The following is a 24,145-nucleotide window of genomic DNA, read 5'->3' as shown; positions in this document are numbered from 1 at the left end:
CGTGGACTTGCTTTTTATTCCTTTTGATTGAATTTATTGGGGTGACATTGGTTACTATAACTATATAGGTTTCAGGTATACAATTTTATAGTACATTATCTGTATATTATATTGTGTGTTCATCACCCCAAGTGTCCTTTCCATCATCATTTATCTCCCCTTTATTCTCTTTTATCTCCCTCTGGTAATCTCTGTACTGTTGTCTGTGTCTATGAGTTTTTGTTTTTTTTCTTAATCCCATCACTTTTTTCTCCCCCGCTCCCTTCTCTTCTGCTCCTCCTTACCCTGTACCTTTAACTTCTCCCTTTCCCAAGGCTAATTCCCTCATTTAGAATTGTGTCTGTAAATATTAAAAAGACCAGCTCTCCTTCATCACTCCTCTTTTCTCAATTCAGCTTTTGTCTACCTTTGCAGCAATTGTCTACATCAGTGGTTCTCAACCTTTCTAATGCTGAGACCCTTTAATACAGTTTCTCATCTTGTGATGACCCCCAACCATAAAATTATTTTTGTTGCTACTTCATAACTGTAATTTTGCTACTGTTATGAATCGTAATGTAAATAACTGATATGCAGGATGTATTTTCATTGTTACAAATTGAACATAATTAAAGCATAGTGATTAATCAAAAAAACAATATGTAATTACATATGTGTTTTCTGATGGTCTTAGGTGACCCCTGTGAAAGGGTCGTTCGACCCCCAAAGGGGTCGCGGCCCACAGGTTGAGAACCGCTGGTCTAAGTTCTCTATCCCTATGTTCACACCACCTTTTTTCCCATCGACCTCCCTTGCGATTCTATTGAGCTCCATCTCTTTTTACTCTTGGAGAGTTCAAACCATGATTTCAGGCCTCATCTTATTTGGTGCTTCTGCTGCATTGACTATGTTGATTACTTCCTTCCTCTGAAAATTCTTTACTTTTTTTTTTTTTCTTTTTAAAACATATTTTATTGATTTTTTTACAGAGAGGAAGGGAGAGAGATAGTTAGAAACATCGATGAGAGAGACATCGATCAGCTGCCTCCTGCACATCTCCTACCGGGGATGTGCCCGCAACCCAGGTACATGCCCTTGACCGGAATCGAACCTGGGACCCTTCAGTCCGCAGGCTGACGCTCTATCCACTGAGCCAAACCGGTTTCGGCAAATTCTTTACTTTTTACTAGCTAGATTTTTCCTCTCTGTGGAATGAACTGAAGTTCTCGTAGGTTTAGTGGCAGGAAATTTCTGGTCTTCTTGATTTTGCTAAAGCAGTGCTGTTTTGCAGGCAGCAGTAGGTGACTTTTGGAGAACAGTTTCAGAGACAGAGAAGCATTGATCAGACCATCAAACCTCAGAGGGAAGGTTGGGGAGGGGGAAGGTAAGGGGGAGAGATCAACCAGAGGACTTGTATGCATGCATATAAGCATAACCAATGGACACAGACACTAGGGGGGTGGGGAGGGAGGGGCAGGGAACAAGGAGGGCAAGGAGGAGGGATAAGAACACATATGTAATACTTTAATCAATAAAGAAAATTAAAAAAATATATATAAAAGGGCCAGTGTGTGGGGGTAGCAAATATAAATCCATAGATATGTAAAATATCTCAAGAATTGGTGAATGGAGAAAGAAACTAATTGTGTTAACAGAAAATAGTAGCTTGGGTAAAAAGAGGTCGATTGGTCATATTGCTGAGATATTGGAATCAATATTAGGACCTTTTAGAACCAAGACTATTAGCATTCTGGAGACATAAGGGATGATAAACAGGGCAGATCTGAATAATCCAGGAGACCAGGGACTTGACTTCTTACCTATTATTTTCTTTCTTATCAGCCTGAAAAAATTTGTTTTTCCATAATTTTAAATCACCAATTAATCTCTGTAGTGAATCTTTATCTTGTTATCACCTTTATTTTGCCTGGTTTTGTGAATAACCTCCTGGCTTCTTTAGGGGAGGGTCAGCAGGCCTTATCATTCTCTGGAAAAATGGCCAGCTGGTTTCCCATTTCTTACAATTAGGAACCTATTTCTCCTGTTCTCAATGTATTTTTAAAATAATAATTAGTATTATATAGCCTTTGAGAGTTCCCAAATGCACATCAGAGGTGTGGCCGGCCCTGATGATTTGTGATTAGCACATCTGCCTTTTCAAAATACCAATGTCCACTTTCTCCTGGTGTAGAATTTTCACTGTCCCATCTTCATCTTAAGAGTAATAGTACACCCTAACTGGTTTGGCTCAGTGGATAGAGCGTCGGCCTGAGGACTCAAGGGTCCCAGGTTCAATTCCGGTCAAGGGCATGTACCTTGGTTGTAGGCACATCCCCAGTAGGGGGTGTGTAGGAGGCAGCTGATCAATGTTTCTCTCACATCGATGTTTCTAACTCTCTATCCCTCTTCCTTCCTCTCTGTAAAAATTCGATAAAAATATATTTAAAAAAAAGAGTAATAGTAATCATACTCATTTGTTCATCATTAAATGACAAGAATATGCAACGTTTTAAAAACTAATTTTTAAATTAATATTTTTCAGCTTTTTGTCTTTTAGTATTTGTAAATAAAAATGAGAAGATCAATTTTGAAGACCTCCTTTGAAAAATATTTGAGGAGATTTGTGTCAATTGTGTTATATTTGTCTTTCAAATGAATTTTAAAAATCTTTTTAGCTTTGTTGATTCTTTTTCTTAAACTCTTTTTCTATATCGGATGACCTGCTTTGCATTTCATACCTGCTTTGCATTTGCATTTTGTAGTTATTCTTATTGGTCTTGCAGTCACTCTATATTTCTAATTTAATCAACTTGACACCCTACAATTAACAGGGGGGGTCACATGTTCTGCTATTACATTCGGAGAATACTGTCTTATGATATAAGAATATTGTTTAGAGAACACTGAATTATGTGGGATTTTTTTGAATAGTTTCAACAATGTACCTATATCATGAAATCAATGGTATTGAAACATATCTGAGGATACTGGATTCTGTAACTTCATGATTGATTTTTATTACTTTTAATTCATTTTTCAAGTATTAATGGCAGGAGGTATTTTGTAGTGATGGAAAGGACATTATTTTGATGCCAAACAGACCCTTGATATGAATCTTGGCTTCTTAAAATATCAACATTTGCCATTTATCATTGGAAAGATAATGTAATATCTTAGATCTACTGTTTCTTCATCTGTCAAGTGGGACAGTCATATCTCCTTGTAGGTAATGGTGAACATTAAATGAAATATTCTGTGTACATTTTGGTACAAAGTAAGTGTTAATAAACAGAAGTTCTTATTTTCCTACCCTATTTAGAAAAATCAGAAGGAAAAGGAAATTGATTTTTCTCATTTTACTGTTAGAAATTGCTTTATGTACAATTATTTTAAAGTTTTATTTGGTAAACTATCAGTACAGATGTTAAAATAATTTCTCACTGGTTCAAAGCAATTACTTGGCATTAAAAAGTGTTTTCCACTAAAGTAGTCATATGCTGGCTGACAAATACATTTTTTTCTTGTTCAGAACCTTAGTCAAACAATACAAAACAAATTTAGCAGAGTTACACAAAACTTATTGGCCATGAATTAATTTATAGTTTGTAAATATTTTATAAAAATATGCTGTAATCTTACAAAAAGGTATTACCTATAATTTTTTAAATCATTAAGTCTTAGCATGTAAAATTAATAACTCAAGCTTGAAATCTACAGCTTTTGGCTTTTTTACCTTATTCTCTCATTTAACAAATATTTAGTGACTATTATGTCAGGCACTGTTCTAGGCTCTTGAAGTTACTCTTGAACAGCTCATATTTCAGCAGCAGGAGGGAGCGCATTTTTTAAGTAGCAGGGCAAGCTGAAGGGTATTGGAAGTGTGTGGATGTGGTGGTGAGGGGGAAGTAGAGAACAGTAGTAAGTAGTAAGTAGGATGATCAAAGTAGGAACCATCAAAGACTGACCTGTGAACAAAGACTTGAAAGGGGCAAACCTGGTTTGCCATACAAATCAGGGAAGAGCATTCCACCAGAAAGAAGGGTTGGTGCAAAGGCCCCCACATAAGATCCCACCTGGAATGTCTGAGAAAGACCAGCATGGAGGCTGGTGTATTGGGAGCAGAGGGAGCTAGTGGGGAAGCGGGGAGGGAAGCCAGTGCAAGATTTTGAAGTCATGGTCTGATTTCTCTTTCACGAGTCAGTTTGGCTGATGTGTTGAGAATAAACTCCCGGAGAAGGACAAAAGTAAATGTCCAGCTACCAGTTAAAATCTGTTGTGGGAATCCAAGTAAAAGGTGATATTGGCTCAGAACAGCATGGCGATAGTGGAGGTGAGGAATGGTCAGATTTGGTGCATGGTTTGAAAGTAGAACCAATCTGGTGTATTGGACAGACACAGGTGTGAAAGAGGAGCCAAGTCTAAAGGTTTAAGCCTGAACAGATAGAGAAATGTATTTTCAATTTAGCCAAGATGGAGATGGCTGCTGGAAGATTTGAGGGTGGGGGAAGGCTTAGGGAGTGTGGGAAAGATGAAGAATTCCATTTTGGAAATACTGATTTTGAGAGGCCCATTAGAAATTCAAATGAAAATATTGAGGAGGCTGTTGGATGTCTGGAGTTATTTGGGGAACGAAGTGGAGATAGGACTTTTGCATGTATTTTAGGTACTTTTGACTACTGACATGTGGAGATTTAGAAGTGGCCAGCTCTAACGCCCATGAGCTCTCTTCTTGTCTAAGTATTTTCTTGTTTCTATGTATTTTTAATCAGTGGGCAACAATCAGAAGATTGTGTATTTAAAAGAATGTTTCATTCTGTTAACCTTATGTTGCTTTAGCTGCCTCTTATGACAAATGCAGACTAGCACAATAACATTTGGGGAGTAAGCTTTTCTCTTAGCACTAATAGGATGTAATTGTTGTCTCCATTGATGATAGGAGAAATTCGGTAAAATTCTAAAACCAAAGGATTGAGAACAAAGGATAGGAGAAATGTAAACCTGTCACAATCTATTTCGGAACTTTAGTGCACAGAAACTAGTTTCCTGGCATTAATCATGAAAGATAAAACAATTTTGATAAAGTTCAAGTTGAGATAAGGTTTCATAAATTAGTGGGATTTTTTATTTTTTACATTTTTGCTGGTGGGGGTGCTAGTGATTGCAGGCACCAAAATGGAAAGTCAAAAGAAAGAAAGTAATTATGCAAATTGTAATTTTGGGGAGGGCTTTAGGATTTTTAATTTACATACTGTATCTGGAAGCACACTTAGTTCCTGTTTGGTGAGATGAAAGCCTTACTATAGCCTCATTGGCAGGCTCGTGCAATACTTGTTTCTCCTGTGTGTAAGTGCACGGAAGAGTAAAAGTGACTGAGTGGGTAGTTGGCAGCCATTCATTGCATTGATTGCAGTCATTCATAAAACCCTGCAGCACTGAGGGCGGAGACTGGAGCCTTCCCCTGAGGTGGTAGCTGAATGTCTCATTTGCATAAATCTTCCTTGATGCTTGAGTGATGAGGGAATGTTCACATGCAGTTTGAAGACTGGTAAGAGTCCATGTCTGATAAATCCCCGAGTAATTAAAGTCTTTGTAAAGAGTAAGAGGTTAACATCCTTGAACTCCTAGTTTGGGAAGTCAGCATTGTGGCATTGTTTGTGGCCTCCTTCTGTCTGGCAGAATGAATAAATCATATGTAGAGAAAGATCCCTAATGTCCACACTTACTGAAATATCATAGTTGTATTTCTTAGAGTATGTAGGGTCTATCTTATTATAATAACTTTAATGCATGGGAGATACTTGAAAGTGCTAGGGCTAAACAATTTCTATACCTTAGAACTGTCAAAACTATTACATTTTATCCCTCCAAACTGTGATATGCCAGACACAACAATCAATTTTCATTTTAGAGATGTGTTAATCTACTCAGGCTAACAAACACCTTATGAGTATATTATGTCTCTTTATGTGTCTTTGTATCTATCTGAGTATAGGGCTTTCTTATATCGTGAAAAATTTCAGCTAAAAATAACTCAAATTAGAAAATGTCAGAATATATATTAGCATAGTTTAGAGTCCCCTTAAATTGGTTGAATAATTAGCAACTTGGAAAACTCAGATTCCCCCTAAAAACTCAGATTCAGTAGTTGACTATTTCATAGTTTTGTGGTCAGGATATATGTTAGTATGAAAAATATATGTTGTCCTGCTTTTAAAAAAATTCACTTAAGAGCATATTTAAGGAAAACTAATTAAATAGCAGATTTATTTCAAAGCTTGTTATTAAATACCTGAAACTTTAGGAGAGAAAAAAAAAAAAGAAATGAACTAAGAAGGTTGCATATGGTTTCTCACAGATATAGTTCTTGAAAATTTTTTCTAAAGTGGGTGATATTTCCGATATTTTCACAAACCAGTACATGTAGATTAAACATGCTGTATGTGCTATTTTTAGTTGGGTGAGAATTGCTAAAGATTTTCCAGTGCTATGAAATTTAACTTCCTGGGCATTGTACTCTGTATAAGTTAGATTTAAAATTGCAGAGTTCAGAAATTCTAGGATATTACTTCTCCCTAACAACTGCTACCTTACATGTTCTCTTAGCCCTGCAGCCTGGGTGGCCATCTCTTCCCATGAACCTGGAATGAAACTGAAGTCCTTGTGGTTCCTGAGGGATTGACCATTCCCTTAAGAGTTTAGCATTAGCACTTGACAAGTCACTTTTTTTTTACCTTGCCCCAGAAGGGACATGTGTTGAGGCTTTGAAATGGCACTGGTTTTTTTTGTCATGTTGTTACATACCAGTTTTTAAGGCTTACTTGACCTTGTTTGGAATGAGCAGTGTGTATGTGTGCACGTTTCTGTGCGTTGTGTCCCTGTGTCCCTATATCATTCTTTCAGAAGTGGAGAATTTAGCCATGCAGCTTTTAGCTCTGGGAAAAGTTGATCTGCCACTACCGCACCAAGAATCCACTTCTGGAATAACACGACTGGCCTTAAGTATAAGTAGTGTAGTCAAACCTCCAAGAAAACTCCATGGAAGTTTAAGAACCAGATTTATGTTTGAGAATCCTGGGTCCCTTAGCAAAGTGTAAGATGTCGGGGTCTCAGCTTTATAACCAAGGCTTCCCTATATAAAGCAATGTTCGTTTTTAAGCTTTTGAGGCGAGAAGAATATTTGCGCTATCTAGGTACAGCCTCAGATGGGGGTGTTTTCTGGTTTCTGCCAGGGAATCTCTCTGATGGTCTGTAAGCCCTCTTGACATGAGGGTAAGAGTGTGTCTCCTGCTGCCCTTTGCAGCTCTGTTACATCGTCTACCCTCTGCATTTATTTATCCTGTGATGGAGGACTAAGACACAAAGACCTTGTACTACTTTCTCACATTGTGCATATATCTTCTCTATTTATTTTACACACACAGGCACACTCATACTGTATATATGAATATTTTCTTCTAACTCTTTCCTTAGTTTGAGTGGGATTTTGAACATGAGGCTGTCTAGAGGCCTCTCAGGTCTCTTTCTGCATTAAGAGGAAAGACCTGTGTTGTGATGAATGGTATGAGACAGGAGTCTTAGTAAAATAGCCAAAGCTACAGAAAATCCTGCTCATCGTTTAACATATCAACACAACAGCTGTTCCTATTTTTAAAGCTTTCAGATGTCATCATATGGTGAGGCCATAGCTTTCAGTGGCCTCTCTTCTATGGGGAGAGCTGCTGACCATCATTTTATTGGTGCTAAAAGGAAAGTCAAATACAGAGGCTAGCACAGATTTTATTTGGGTATAATTGAGCTCTTGGAAGCCCGAGTCAAAGATTTCCAGCACTAAGGGCTTTTCCAGGGCCTCAGGTTATTTAAGGGGCTTGCAAAGATTTCCCCCTAGACTGTGTTTTTAGTACCGTGTTTAATTTCCAGATTTGTTCTACCCTTTTTATAATTAATAGTGCGTTGTGCTGTCTATCATGCGCCCCAGGTGTGTTGTCAGGGACATGGCGAAGCCTGCTGCCTGCAAAACACCAAGAAATGCTGAAAACCAGCCCCACCAACCTTCACCGTGAGTATGGCATTGGTTTTATTGACTGAAAATGTCCTCTCTTACGCAGACCTCTAGTTACAGGATTTATTAATTCACACTGCATGTGGTCATAGATATTCTGGCTACTCTGTTGTATGTATAATAAAAAGGCTACTATTGAGTTAGATAAATTTATCTGCAAACATGAACTCTATATTAAGTATCTTTATTAAGTGATGTTTCTAATGCCACATTAGAAGCATAAAACTTGAGAAAACAGACACATTCTGGGAGCTCTAGGGTGGCAGAAATTCTATACCTTTTGGATGTGGAATGCATGTGGACTAGAAGCTAAGACTCTGGGAAAGTCGGAGGCAAGGGACAGATGGGGTGGCACGCGTGAAAAAGGGAAATGCATAGGCAATCCGTTACCCACCTTCACACCAGTTGTTTAAAGGGAATGGGCAATCTGAAAGAGCAGATTGCCCAACTAGTTTTATCTTTATAATTGCAACCTCAAGTGTAGATACTACTGAAGAGTTACGTGACCAACTGAAGAAGGAAGTAGAGAAGAAGCCAAATAAGTAAACTGGGTTATGAATGCAGATTTTGATGTGATCAAATGTAAAGAGCTTTAAAATTCTGCAGATTAGCAAGATATATTCAGTCTTTTGAGAAGAATTATGCTCCTGGTAGAAAAAATTAAACCTGCCCTTAAAATGTCTCAGCAGTAGCAATACTCGACATAATTATTATCATAACCAAGTAGTTATAACTAGGGAAATGCCTCCTTCCAAGGTTTTTAGCAAAAGCTTTTGAAGAAATGTGTCTTAAGAGTTACTTTTAAGTAGATTTTTTAGCTATCTGAAAGTTCTTCGAAGCAAGACCAAAATAAAGGGATAAAATTGTAAAAAACAAAAAAACAAAAACCTATGAGAAGTAAATTTTTGTAATACTTTTGCTATGACAACGAATTTTTATTAACATTAGCAAAGACCTAAATTAAATAAAGATTTAAGTGCTTATTTTTTGTATATTACATATAGTCACAAATAGTTTAAAATTATTTATACTTTAGGATATAACATTTTGTTAAATAAATTTCAAGAGGCTTCATTGGTGGGTTGTAGATTTTATCTCAAAAAGTATACTTGAATATCATTCTACATTTTAATCAGTACTTTTTAAGGAATTGAAATAATTTTGATTCAATCCTAGTAAAAATGATTGATGATCACATTGGAAAAAAATACAAAGCTTGAAGTACTTTTAATCATGTTGCCATTTTTTCTTCTACAAATGTTCTTACTATAAAGCCATTTTCCTGGTAATGGAAAACTTATGATCCTCACTTTCTACCTTATGCTTCAGGTTGCAGAAAATATTTTTCTTATATTAGGATTCAAGCAATTTCTGGGAAAGCATTTTGAGGAATTCACATTTATTTAAAAATATTTTCCACTTATTGAGGTTTCATTTAAATTGGTCCGACTCATTCAAAAACCATCTGATATCCCTCCCAACAATATTTGATTTTTTCCCTTATTTTGATTTTATTTACCATAGACTTATAGTTGTGGAAATCCATTGTAACTTACCTTGTACTTAGTGAAACTTTCCTGGTGGCCCCTCTGAGTATAGTTGCTGAGCGTAAATAGTCTCTTTGGGTTCTCTTTTCTACAATCCCCTTGCTCACTCTATACTTTTCTAACTAAAATAGTACACTTCTCTTTAGGTGACTTGAAGAATTTAAAATTTGCAACTCATTCCTTATTTCTACTGATTCTCTTTAGACAGTGGTGTGTGTCACATATGTGCCTTTCTAGGTTGATAGGAAAGGACAACAATAAATTGAGTGTAGAGGTGATTAAGCATGGGCTCAAGCTTGTAGATCAATGTTTTTAAATATATAATTCATAATCTTTTAGTGAGTCTGAAAATCAGTAGAGGCTAGTTTTTTGTTTATTTTTAATGGAATAGATGAGGAAATAAAAATGCATTTCAGATTGATATTGGTAGGATAAATTTAGATCTCTGTATATGATAACTGGGTCAAAATATAAAATACTATATTTATTTACAAGGTTTTGGCAATGGGTTTTAATCAGGAGAGTGACTTAGTCAGATATTTATTCTATTTATATGTCAAGTATGTTTTACTTTGACAGATGTGGGGAAAATGGCATATGAATGTGATGTGGGAAAAACTAGAGATAAACAAATCAGTTAATAGACCGTTGTAATAGTCCAGAGAAATATGGTAAGGTCTTGGCCTAGAGGAGTAGCAGAGAGTGAAGCAAGCATTTCAAGAGTTGAGTGAGAAGGCAAAAGGGCAGTGGGTGATTGTCAGCTCCATTTGGGTTTTAAGGAAAATGTTTGGGGGATTATCATATCATTGATTTGGGTGATTAAGTATCATTACCAGAGAGAATAAAAGAATCAAACCAGGCCCAGGGGTGGGTGATTGGTGAGTAGTTCAGATTTTGATATGATGATGTTGTGGTACCTGTGCTTTATCCAAGGGTATACTTCCTAGAAGTAGTTGGGGATATAAAACTGAAGTACTCCGTTAACTGGGAAAGTAGGTTGTGTCACCAATGGATACATAATTAGAAAAAATAAATACCAGAGAGAGTCCTAGCTAAAAATAATGCTTAAGGATGGGTAAAGGAAGAGGACCCCCCAACTCAAATGAGAACTAAAACTTAAATTCTGGTTCTTGGACAACCAGAGCTGAGGTAGCAGAGGAATACAAGGGGAAAACCCCAGTAGTATCAAGTGAAGCAGAAAATCAGTCAACAACTTGAGAGATTAAAAATGTCTTTTGGGTTTGGCCAAATAGAAATCAAGGGGGGCATTTGTCATAGCAGTTTTAATATACAGGGGTGAGCAAAACTAGGTTTACAGGTATAACACACATGAAGAATATAATAATTAATTAATAATAATACAAGAATAAACTCTGTGTTTCACATACTCACAACTGCAAACCTACTTCTGTATAAGTGGGTGGAAATACTCTATTTCTGTGGGTGTGAGGAGGAAATGATAAGTTAGGAAAAGTAGACTGGGATTGCACATGCCTTTTTCAAAAACAATTGACTGAGTAGGGAAAGAGAGAGTGGTAAGTAGACAGGAAGTAGGGGGACTGTACTTGTGTTACTTGGTACATTCTATTTTGCAAGTCTAGACTGATGGATAAACATGTCAATATAATTTATATTTTTGATGACTGTATTTAATACATCCAAAGATTATTTTTTAGTTATTATTAAAATGTCATTCAGTCATATTTTAAACATGCTGCATACATTGTCATCACTTTAAGTAATAAATATATAAAAAAATATTAGTGGAGTTGAACAAATTGAGTCTTATGCCTGGTATTCCTCAGGTATACTATGCATAGATAAATAAGATAGAATTCCCATCTTAAGAATTCCCTCTCAAATTGAGACGACAGTTATATAATCAAATAAATTATAATACTATATGATAAGTGCAACCATAGAAGTATGTTGAAAAAAGAGAAAACGGTTTATTCTGTTTGAGGTTGGTGTGGTCAGGGAAGTATTCATAGACCCTTCAATAGTTAATATGAAATTTGAAGGATGAATAGTTCGGGAAGTAGGCAGGTTTGGGGTACAGGGTTCCAGAAGGAGAAAACAGTTGCCCCGAGGCCCAAAATATCAGGTTGTGCTGGTGTAATGTAAAGTGTGTACTCAAGGCTGGAGCATATGAGTGTGTCTGCCTGTGTGTGTGTGTCTGTGTGTATGTGGTTGTGTGTGGAATGGGAGTCCATGTGTGTTTGGGGGTGAGTGTAGGTGGAGTGTGTGAAAGAGAGAGAGGAAGAAAGAAGACTGGAAGTAGAAGTACTGCATCAGAATCTCTGAAGAATAGGACTCTGGAATTGGGAGGAAATGAGTAACACATGACTTTACTTTTAATACTGTATTTTGAAATTTGACATAACATGATGGGTTTTTTTTGTGTTTTTCAAAGTCACCATGGACTTATTTAAAGCCTGAGAAACACTTGTCTACTCATCAGTCATGGATGTTCGTGAGAATAAGTAGGAGATGCAGGAGGTAGAGTGGATTTGAGAAAGTTTCGCAGGTAGTATAATTAGAGTACAGTGGTTCATTAGATGTGATAATAAAGCAAAGAGGAGAAGAAATAACTCACTTTAGCCTAAGAGATTAAGTGAATGTGATAAAATTAAAAGATAATTAATTTATGTACTAACATTATGCTAAGTGATATAAGCCAGTCAGAGAAAGACAAATACCATATGATTTTACTCATATGTGGAATCTAATGAACTAACAAGCAAAATAGAGACAGACTCATAGATAGAAAGCAGGCTGACAGCTTGGGGTGTGGCGGTGCAGATGGGAGTGAAGGGATTGAGCTAAAAAGAAAAAAAAGGAGAAAAAACTCATGTACACAGAAAACAGTGTGGTGATTGTTGTGGGTGGGAGGATGGAGAAAGGTGGAGGAGGGTATAGGGCTGATAAATGGTGATGGAAAGAGACTCAATTTGGGGTTGTGAACACACAATAAAATATACAGATGATGTGTTGTAGAATTATGCACCTGAAACCTGTATAATTTTGTTAACCAGTGTCACCCAATTAAAAAAACAAGTTCTGATTTAGCATTAGACTTGTGTATTAGCGGCCAATCAAAATATCCAGAAGATAGTTGGCTATTCATATTTTAACCTCAGGAGACACTTAGATGAGATATACTAATTTGTGAGCAATTTACTTTATTTGTGAGCAATAAAAACCGTTAAGACAAATGAAATAGCATAGGAAGATATAGAGAGTTAAAGGAAATAATGTAAAAGACACTATAGAGGGTCTCACCAGTACTTAAACAAAGAGCAGAGGGATTAAGTAAATTATGCAAGACCATACAAGAACAAATGTGTCTCAGTTTTCCTGGAACTTTCTGTGTTTTAGTACTGACAGTCCCAAGTTCTGGGAACCTACCTTAGTTGTGGAAAACTGGAGTGGTGGGTGACATCAGAACTGGTAAAGTTGACATATAAAAGTAAAAACCCAGAAAAAGAATATATAACCAAGGAAAAACTATTCTTTTACAAATAATGTTTATATTACTGTGGAAGGTGACATTATCTATATACTAGAGGCCTGGTGCATGAATTCATGCACCAGTGGGGTCCCTCAGCCTCGCCTGCGCCCTCTCACAATCTGGGATCCCTCAGGGGATGTTGGACTGCCGGTTTCGGCCCGATCAATTGCAGGGATGGAGCTGAAACTGGCAGTCTGACATTCCCCAAGGGATGTAGTAGTGCAAGAAGCAGCAGGTGGCCCGGGGAGGATCCCGAGCCCTGGCCAGGTGCCGCACCGCTCCTGCTCATCCTGGCCCCGCTGCGCCTGCCGCTACTGCTTGGTAGTGCTGCCGCGGAGGCCTGGAGAGGCTCATGCCACTGCAGCCTAGCTCGCCAGCTATGAGCCTGGCATCTGGCTCCCGTTGATCAGCTGCCCCCTGGTGGTCAGTGTGCTCCCACAGTGGGAGTGCTGCTTAGCTGACTCATGGGGGCCAGATGCAGGTTCTTGGAGACTGCAGCGGAGTGGCAGTGAGCCTACAGAGCAGTGGCAGCGGCAGGCGCAGTGGGGCCCGGATGAGCAGGAGTGGTAGGCAGAAGCTGCAGGCAGCATTGGACTGCCAGTTTCAGCCTGATCCCCACAGGCTACACTGAGGGACCCCACCAGTGCATGAATCCGTGCACCAGGCCTCTAGTTAGAAGTAAATTGAATTCAGAAAGATCCGTAAATCAGAGTTCAGTTCAGTCTTTTTTGTTTTGCTTTGTTTTGTGGTGGTGATGGCCGGCTTTTTAAAGTTAAGATATAGCCTGGCCAGTGTGGCCCAGTGGTTGAGCATTGACCCATGCACCAAGAGGTCACTGGGTCCATTCCCAGTCAGGGAACATGGGCTCACTCCCCAGCAGGAGCCATGCGGGAAGTAGCCAATCCATGTTAATGTTTCTCATGGATGTTTCTATCTTTCCTTCTCCCTTCCTCTCTCTATAAAAAAATCAATAAAAACATATATTTAAAGTTAAGATATACTTCACATACTCTACATACAATTCACCTTTTTACAACGTACAATTTAGTGTTTTTCACAAAATTGTGCCACCGTCACCTCTATGTAATTTCAGAACATTTGATCACCCTCTAAAGGAAACTTAATATCCATTTGCACTCATTCCCCTATTTCTCCCTCAAAATCCAACTCTTAGCAACTACTAATCTACTTTCTGTCTCTATGGATTTTCCTACTCTGAACATTTAATATAAATGGAATCTCATAATATGTGACTGTTTTTTTGTTGTTGTTTTGCTTGATTGTTTTTGTTGTTTTTTGTTTTTTTAATCCTCACCGTAGGATATTTTTTCATTGATTTTTAAAGAGAGTTTAAGAGAGAGGGAAGACCGAAAGAAACAGCAATGTGAGAGAAACTGATCGATTGGTTGTCTCCTGCAGGCGCCCTGATCAGGGCCAGGCTGGGGAGGAGCCTGCAACCAAGGTATGTAACCCTGACTGGTATTGAATCCTGGACCCTTGGGTCCACAGGCTGACACTCTATCCACTGAGCCAAAGCACCTAGAACAATATCTGATTTTTATAATTTAGAATTCATCTGACCTTAGACAAAAGACCAAGAAGTGATTTTATCATCTACACTAATAAAAGAGAAATATGGTAATTAGCGTACGACCGCTACCCTTTTCATTGGCTAATCAGTGAGTATATGCAAATTAACTGTCAGCCAAGATGGCGGCCGGCAGCCATGCACTGAAGCGAACAGGGAGGCTTGCTTGCTAGAGTGACTGGCGGACTCCAACGTTCCCCGCCTGCCGCTGCCGGCCTCTGACCTGGCAGTTTGAAACATTGTAACAAATATAGAAGCTAAGCAAAACCCCAGAAACCAGCTTTCAGCCGCAGGGATCTCAGAGCTGGAGTTATACATTGTTTTGATTATAGAACCCAAACAAACCAGATACCAGCTTTCAGCAGCGGAAGCCTCAGAGTTAAAGCCAGAGCTAAAGCTGGCCCAGAATAAAAAAAGAAAAAAAGAAAAAAAGGAGCGGTTGGGAGCTTCAGTCAATTGCCAGCCTGAAAGCAGCCCTCAGCCCCTCACCCAGACTGGCCAGGCACCCCAGTGGGGACCCCCACCCTGATCCAGGGCACCCTTCAGGGCAAACCAGCCGGCCCCCAGGCCTCTATCCTATATAGTAAAAGGGTAATATGCCTCCCAGCACCGGGATCAGCGGAGCTGCGAGGCCTCCTGGCACCGGATCAGCGTGACAGGGGGCAGCGCCCAAACCCCCTGATCGCCCTGCGACTCTGTGTGTGACAGGGTGCGGCGTCCCAACCCCCCACCCAACAGGCCCTGCTCTGTGTGTGACAGGGTAGAGCCATAACCTCCCCATCAGCCCTGCCCTGAGTGTGACAGTGGCGGCGCCCCAACCCCCTGATCCGCCCTGCTCTGTGTGTGACAGGGGGCGGTGCCCTAACTCCCCTATCGGCCCTACTCTGTGAGTGACAGGGGGCGGTGCCGCAACCTCCCCATTGACCCTGCCTTGAGTGTGACAGGGGGCAGTGCCCCAACCCCCAAATCGGCCCTACCCTGAGCGTGACTGAGGGTGGCATCGCAACCTCCCAATCCGCCCTGCTCTGTGCATGACAGGGGGCGGCACCCCAACTCCCCAATCGGCCCTGCTCTGAGCCTAACCAGGGGCTGCACCTAGGGATTGGGCCTGCCCTCTGCCACCCAGGAGCAGGCCTAAGCCAGTAGGTCGTTATCTCCTGAGGGGTCCCAGACTGTGAGAGGGCACAGGCCGGGCTGAGGGACCCCCTCTCCCCCCCCCCCCCCCCCCCCAGTGCACAAATTTTTGTGCACCGGGCCTCTAGTTTAGAATAATATTTTTAAGATTCATCTATGTTACAGAATGAATCAGTATCTCATACTTTTATTGTCAAATAATATTCCATTGTATGTGTATGCCAGTCTTTTGTTTATCCACTCATCAGTTAATGAACATTTGGTCTGTTTTCCAGTTTTATACTATTATATAGAATCTGCTTTTAACACTTATGTACAAGTGTTTGAGTGGATGTACGTTCTTAGTTCTCTTGAGTATAAACCTAGGGATGGAATTACTGGGTTATATGGTAACTATGACCACTGGGTCATATGTTTACATATTTTAGGACCTGTCAAACTGTAATTCAAAGCAGCTGTACCATTTAACATTCCTATCAGCAATGTAAGAGTATACAAATTTCTCTGCATCCTTGACAACACTTGTTATTGTTGGTCTTTTTTGTTATAGCCATCATTGTGGGTATGAAGTGTATGAATGGTTATCTTATTGTGGTTTTGATTCGTATGCCCTTACTGAGTAATGATGTTGAGCATCTTTTCATATGCTCATTGGCTATTTGCTTTGCTCCTTTGGAGAAGTATTGGTCAAAATCTTTTGTTCATTTTTAATTGGGTTATTTGTTATTTTATTGTTGAGTTGTATGAATTCTCTGTATATAATGAATACTATTCTTGTCAGATAAATGATTTGCAAATATTTTTCTCCATTTATTTTCTTGATAGTACCTTAAAGGACAAGCTTTTAATTTTGATGAAGTTCAATTGACTTATTTTTCCTTTGGTTACTTCTGTTTTGGTGTCATATCTGAGAAATTGTCAAATCCAAGGTCTTAAGGATTTACCCCTACGTTTTCTTCTAAGGGTTCTATAGTTTATGATTTCACATGTAGGTCTTTGATCCATGTTGAGTTACTTTTTGTGTATGGTGTGAGATAGGGATTCAGTTTTGTTTTTTTGCATGTGGATATCCAGTTGTCAAAAATTAGTAAGAGCAGATATATGTGTCTTGCTCTTGATTGTAGAGGGGAAGTTCTCAGTCTTTCCTTATTAAATGTGATATCAGTTGTGTGGTTTTAGCAGTACTTTGTTAGGTTTAGAAAGTTTCCTTCCATTTATAGTTGAGTATTCATATCATGAAAAGGTATTGAATTTTTTAAGTGCTATTTCTGTATCTATTGAGATAATAGTGTGTTTTTTGTCCTTTAGTCTATTAATATGGTATACTACTTTGATTTTCATACCTTGGATCAACCTTGCATATCTGGGATATATCCTACTTGTTATCCATTTTATCTATTGCTAGTATTTTTGATGATTTCTGTGTATATGTTAATAAGAGATATTGATCTATTGTATTCTATGTAAGAAGAATTTGTGAAATGTTACTACAATTTTTTCTTCAAATATTTGGTAAAATTTATCAGTGGACTCATTAGCTTCTCTTTGTGGAACTTTTTTTTTTAATTTCTGAGAGGCAGGGAGAGTGAGATAGAAACATCAATTATGAGAAAGAATCATTGATCAGCTGCAGCTGCCTTCTGCATAGCCCCCCACCAAGGATCGAGCCAACCTGGGCTTGTGCCGCAATCAGGAATCGAACTGTGACCTCCTGATTCATAGGTCAATGCTCAACCACTGAGCAACACTGGCTCAGCTGTGGGATGTTTCTTGATTATTTACATTCTGTCTTGTTTGAACATTTATAACAGTTCTATGTGAATGTGTATATATGTGTGGGTGAGTGTATCATATGAAATTCTCAAATCTTCAGAAAAACTTGTGTTCAAAGTGAGTTTGATATAACTCTTGAAACATTCATGATTTGGGGTTATTGACACCTTTTGTTTCTAATTCCTAGATAATAAACTGTGTGTGTGTGTGGCTTTGCATTTGCAAGTATGACCAATTTTATCATTACATAAAAAATTGTCAGTATAACCTGATATCTTGGGGTCATTGTGAAGAGACAATCAGAAAAAAGGTATCTGGACATGGAGAGCATTATGCTAAGCTAAATAAGCCAGTCGGAGAAAGATAAGTATCACATGATCTCACTCATTGGTGGAATATAATGAACAACATAAACACATGGACAAAGATAGATCTAGAGACATAGAAGCATCGAACAGACCATGAAACCTCAGAGGGAAGGCAGGGAAGGCTGGAGGGAGGTAAAAGATCAACAAAAACACTTGTATGGCCCTAACCGGTTTGGCTCAGTGGATAGAGCGTCAGCCTGCGGACTGAAAGGTCCCAGGTTCGATTCTGGTCAGGGGCATGTACCTTGGTTGCGGGCAAATTCCCGGTAGGAGGTGTGCAGGAGGCAGCTTATCGATGTTTCTCTCTCATCGATGTTTCTCTCTCATCGATGTTTCTAACTCTCTATCCCTCTCCCTTCCTCTCTGTAAAAAATCAATAAAATGTATTTAAAAAAAACAGAAACAAAAACAAAAAAAACACACTTGTATGCATGCATATAAGTATAAGCAATGGGCATAGACAGTAGCGGGGTGAGGGCCTGTGCTGAGAGACGGGACCGAGCTGGGAGAGGTCAATGAGGGAAAAAGGAGACATATGTAATACTTTCAACATTAAAGAATTTAAAAAAAGGAAACCCCATAACCATTCATAAAAAAACCCAAAATAATAAAATAAAAGATCTTGTAGACACAAGTTATACTGTTAAGAGATTCTGTGGTTTGGGTTTCTCTGATTACCTTTAGAAAAATTGGCAAACTGGTTTTGATATGGTATTTATGTTTACTTATTTTTCTTTTGTTATTTAGATGTTTATATGTCTTTTAATTACTGATCACTTTTATTTATTTAACAAAAAAAATGATTCTAAGTAAAAAAATCAAATTATGTAGTTTCAGGATTTTATTTTGGCGTTCTGTTCCTGACCCCTCTACTTCCTCTTTTCTAGAAATGATCTTTCTGTGCCATGGTAATTCACATCCTGGACTGGATCATTGAGTATCATCTGTGTTGAGGCTTTTGACATAACTCTTCACTTCTTCACAGCCTCAGATGAGTCAGCCTTGAATTGACAGGGAGGCTGCATCCACATTTTTCTCTCAATAGGCATAGTTTTTCAGGTTTCAAGGGTGTGGCCTTTTTCAGGGGCATCAATTTTTGTACAAATTTAGTTATATGATACAGGGACTTCTCATGACCAATATGTATGGGAGAAGAATGAATTTAATCATGTAAATGTGGTAACTTATTAAGCTAATTTTAAAATAGTCAACCTTGAGAACCAGAAATATAACTGAGAAAAATCTATATTAATATCTTTACTTTTTCCACAGCAGTATGGGAAATACACATATATCTTTATGCTTGAAACTATGGTTTCTCGTTTAAAATTACATATTTAACATCAAAATTATATCTTATACTAGGTAAAATTAAAATGTTTTAATATATATGTGTATATATTTAATATATTTTTTATTGTTGATAGTATTACAGATATCTCCCATTTCCCCCCCCTTTTTCCCCCTCATCCCAGCCTTTTCCCCTCTCCCAGGTCAGTATATTTTTATTGATTTCAGAGAGGAAAGGATAAGAGAGAGATAGAAACATCAATGATGAGAGAGAATCATTGATTGGCTACTGCCTGCACACCCTCTACTGGGTATAGAGCCCACAAGCTGGGCATGTGCCCTAACTGACCTCCTGGTTCATAGGTTGACACTCAACCACTGAATCACACCGGCCAGGCAAAAGTGTTTTTTGAAATTGTAAACAGTTGGACAGAAACCCTTGTCACTATGTCACTAAATCTTTAAGCTCTGCATACCAGAAGTGATTTTCAAGATGTGAGTACTATTGTCAGATCTCCATGTCTTACAGTATTAGTGGATGGAAGAAGTTTCATGGATAAAATAGAAGATTGGGCAACTGTCACTATCTCAGACAGACCCTCTTCATGAATTCAGTTATTCCTCTCATAAGCCTGGCAGAGGCTCTGTGAATACTGCAGTCCATCTGCTTTTTCCTGTTCTTGATCTCGCCCTTCTGCCCATCCGGAGCCATATGTTGTTCTCTACTCCTGAAGCTCCACAGATTTATACTCAGTCTTGTCCTAATTCTCCTGAATTCTGATCTCAGTGCAGGTGTGGTCTACTCCTTTAGTGGAAAACTGTCAAGTCAGTTTTGGATGAGGAGGTAGCATTGAGGAGAGGGGAAATGAACTCCTTCAGCGAGTAGAAGAGTGTACAGTAGGGGATGCAGTGCACTGCTTGCTCTCCAGAGTCAGGCTGTTCATTCTCCCTTCAACAAATGTTTGCTCAGTCTGTACCATAGTTCCCTTATCTGCGGCTGCACTTTCCTAGGTTTCATTTACCTGCTGTCAACCACAGTCCAAAAATACTGAGTGAATATTCCCAGAAATAAACAACTCATAAGTTTTAAACTGCATGCTGTGCTGAATAGCCTGAAGAAATCTCACTCTGCCCCACTCTGTCCAGGCTGGACATGAGTCACCCCTTTGTCTAGTGTATCCAAGCTGGATATGCTACCCGCCCATTAGTCACTTAGTAGCTGTCTCAGTTATCAGGTTGACTATCACAGTATCACAGTGCTTGTGTTCAAGTAACCCTTCTTTTACTTAATAATGTCCCCAGAGTGCAAAAATAGTGATGCTGGCAATTTGGACACGGCATAGAAAAGGCATAAAGTACTTCCTTTAAGTGAAAAGTTGAAGTTCTTGACTTAATGAGTAAAGAAAAAAATCTATACTGAGGTTGCTAGGATTTATGGTAAGAACAGATCTTTTATTCACAAAATTGCGAAGGAGAAAAAAATTCTTCCCAGTTTTGCTGTCACTCTTCAAACAGAAAAGTTATGGACACAATTCATGATAAGTGCTTAGTTAGGTAGAAAAGGCATTACATTTGTGAGTAGAAGACATGAGCAGAAAACATGTTCTGATTGACAGCACTGTGCTACCCCAGAGAGCATGGAACCTACATGAAGACTTCAACAGGGATCCACTAAAATGAATGATACCAAGCCATTCACAAGGAAGGGATGGTTAGATAGACTCATAAACAGGTTTGGATTGAAAATATAAAAATGACCAGAGAGGTTGTATCTGCTGATGAAGAAGCTGCTACCACATTTCCCCAGAGTTAAAGAAGTTGATTAGAGTTCAGTACTCTCCAGGGTTCTGGCATCCACTAGGAGTATTGGAACATATTCCTCATGGTTAAGGAGGGCTATCGTACTGTGTGCAGAGCCCAGTGACAGGCACTGGGTGTGATGATAAATAAAGCAGAGTCCTTCTCCTGGTAGAACTTAGAGCATCGGAGGAGATGATGTAAACAACAAACAAATATAGATGCTAAAACTATTTATTTTCAACAAGGGCCTAAACTGGGTGCAGTGATAAACTGCTCAGGGGAAGCTGATTATAAAGCATGCTCAAGTAAGGCTCTGAGAGGAGAGACACGAAAGATGAGAACTCCACCTTGTGAAGAGCCATCGGAAGGGGACACCAGGCAGAGAGGATGGTGTGTGCAGTGGCCTTTATATGAAAATCAATGTAGCATGTTTGGGGAACTAAAAGTCAGAGAAAAGTGAGGAGGAGGAGAAAAATGGATGAGACTGATGCGATAAACAAGGGTTCCATCTTAGAAGCCTTTCTGATCTTTGGATGTTATGCAAGACTACTGAGAAACCCTTGAAGCAGTGAAGGGGGGATTGTAATCCAATGTGTGGCAAATGGTTTAGGCAAAACATTATGGTGTTTTGGACTCTGCTGGTGGCAATAGGATGGAGCAGGTAGATGGAGCAAGTGGAAGCAATGAAAGAGAAGAGGAACTTCTAGTGCATAATGAAGGGTGGAGACTTCATTAAGTCATGTGTGAAAATCTCTAATATGCTTAATAGGTCTTCTGGTCATTGAATACATAATGAGTAAGTACCCATCCTATATAATAAAGAAGTAATATGCAAATTGACCACCAATCCAACATACAAGATGGTCATCCCCATGTGGACACGAGATGGCCACCACAAGATGGCCATCAGGGGAGGACAGTTGTGGGCAATCAGGCCGGCTGGGGAGGGCAGTTAGGGGTGCCCAGGCCAGCAGGGAAGGGCAGTTAGGGGCAATCGGGCTGGCAAGGGAGTAGTTAGGCGTTGATCAGGCTGGCAGGAGAGTGGTTAGGGGGTGATCAGGCTGGCAGAAGCAGTTAGGAGAAATCAGACAGGCAGGCAGGCAAGCGGTTGGGAGCCAGCAGTCCTGGATTGTGAGAGGGATGTCTGACTGCCCGTTTAGGCCTGATCCCTGAACCAGCAGTTGGACATTCCCTGAGGGGTCCCAGATTGGAGAGGGTGCAGGCTGGGCTGAGGCCCCCACCCATTGCATGAATTTCGTGCACTGGGCCTCTAGTTTTCTCATGAAGTCTTAAGCAATTTATGTACACAAATGTATCTTCAGTGGCATATATAAGTGAAAATTTTAGAAATCTCAATTGTATTACTTTAGGTAACATTATATAGAACTTTAAATATAAAAGAAAAAATTGTGAAAATTATGTAAAATTGAGTAAAAACTAAAACATTAGATTTTGCCAATTTAAATAATTTTTATGATTTATTTCACTCTGATATCCTGTTGATGTAGAAGATTTAACAATTTTGTAGGTGTTTATATACACTAGAGGAAGTAAATATTTAAAAATATAGACTAGACAAAAATATTGCTCCTTTTTGAAAGATATCTCATTTGAGTAAAATTCAGCAAGAAGAAAGTGAACATGTTTTCATATACAAAGACTCTTTTAGCTATATATTTTATTATTAATGAATATACTATTCAGAGACATGCAGACTCTTTTGTACTATTTTTGGCACATGTTTATTTCAAAATTGTGATGAGTTTTATTTTTTTGTTAAGGTGAACATTTTTTTCATCCAACAGTAGAGGTGTTGTTCAGTGTCACAACCTGTAGTTTTATTATCACCTGTGGTAGGGGTCCTATTGAGCAGGTATATTAGAAAAATAAAAGATCCAAGTACAGATATTTGTTTTTATCTTTTAGAATTGAGTAAGTACAGCCAGTAACTTAAAAATAGATAACACTAGGAATGCTGACATTTCCAGTTTATGGTTATAATTAGGAAGTGACAGAATTAAAAAAGAAAAACGCAAAAAACCTGTGTGGCTTTTATAAGTCTTCATTTTCTTTATATGATTTGCTGTTTTACACAATTCATTCAATGCCAGTTCACAAGTTTAACAAAGCCCCTATTTCTGCTGTAACTATTTTAAGATAATATTGTGTTTTTCTCTGTCTGAGGCTCAGAAGAGAAAGTGCCTTCTTTAACTCCTGGGTGCTAAAAGAGTTTAGTTCTGTTAGAGTAGAGCTGTAGTACTTTTATATGTAACAGCTATGTCTTGTGGAACTTGACTAGTTATTAATTGCTTTCACAAGTATCCCTTGTTGACTAACTTAGGTCCTCTGTTAATGATACTCTGAGCAGTTCCTTATGCTAAAGACTCTGCCATTGAGGACCTTGTCCCTCCCTTGTGTACTGCCCGTGTCTTTTGTTCTTGTGAATAGAAGATGCCTTAGCCAAATGCAGTCCCCCCCACCCCCCTTCCTGTGAAGAGCTTATGACTTGACTCCTATTTGATTTGATCTTGTTGATTCTATCCAGAAGGCTAACGGTCACTTTTATCTTAAGCCTGGGACCAGCCATAAGCAGTCAGCTCAATGGATCTCAATTATTTCAGCTTCCATGGGCCAGTCTTAAGATAAATAATATTTAGCCATAGGAACAAAGTCTTATTTTTAAAAAAATATCCTGAAAAAACTATTTTACAAGCCCAGCAGACTTTTGATTGAGTTCATTTAATAGCAGCTCTACATCAGGCCACATGATGTGGGTAACAGCTGAACTTTGATGATGTGAGCACTTGGCCTGTATATGGCAGACAAGACATGAACCCTGGTGGCAACTTGCCCCATGGTCACCCAACAGGAAAGGGGCGCATCTAGTTCTGGAAATCAGGTACCTAGATTCACAGTACAAGATAGATTCAAAATATGCAGATAATTTATACTATTAAGAAGTTTGCAATTCCTCAGGGAGTAATGGGTAAACCCTAGCTTTAAGGTTGAACCATATATTTTTAGTCCATGCTCTGGTACTCACTTGCTGGGTGACATTGGCCTAGGTGTTTTACCTATCTAAATCTTAGTTTTCTC

At 38.8% G+C, this 24,145-nt stretch overlaps 1 protein-coding gene across 32 annotated transcripts in view; it reads left to right on the top strand.

The window, feature by feature from the left end:
• RIMS1 (regulating synaptic membrane exocytosis 1) overlaps positions 1-24,145 on the top strand; it is a 413,878-nt gene that overhangs the window by 73,789 nt on the left and 315,944 nt on the right. For 27 of the 32 annotated variants that reach the window (XM_070418243.1, XM_070418247.1, XM_070418244.1 and 24 more), the window contains exon 2: positions 7,955-8,035. The exons of the other annotated variants lie outside the window; for them this stretch is intronic. In XM_070418243.1, the coding sequence (XP_070274344.1) occupies positions 7,955-8,035 (81 nt within the window). The remainder of the gene's footprint in view (positions 1-7,954; positions 8,036-24,145) is intronic. 32 annotated transcript variants of the gene reach the window in all.

This window comes from Myotis yumanensis, unplaced genomic scaffold (assembly GCF_028538775.1).
Source record: "Myotis yumanensis isolate MYYU_CA2020_CCGP unplaced genomic scaffold, mMyoYum1.0.hap1 SCAF_6, whole genome shotgun sequence".
Taxonomy (NCBI): Eukaryota; Metazoa; Chordata; class Mammalia; order Chiroptera; family Vespertilionidae; genus Myotis; species Myotis yumanensis.
Note: the sequence above shows the minus strand (reverse complement) of the source record. Positions and strands in the feature narration are given on the sequence as shown.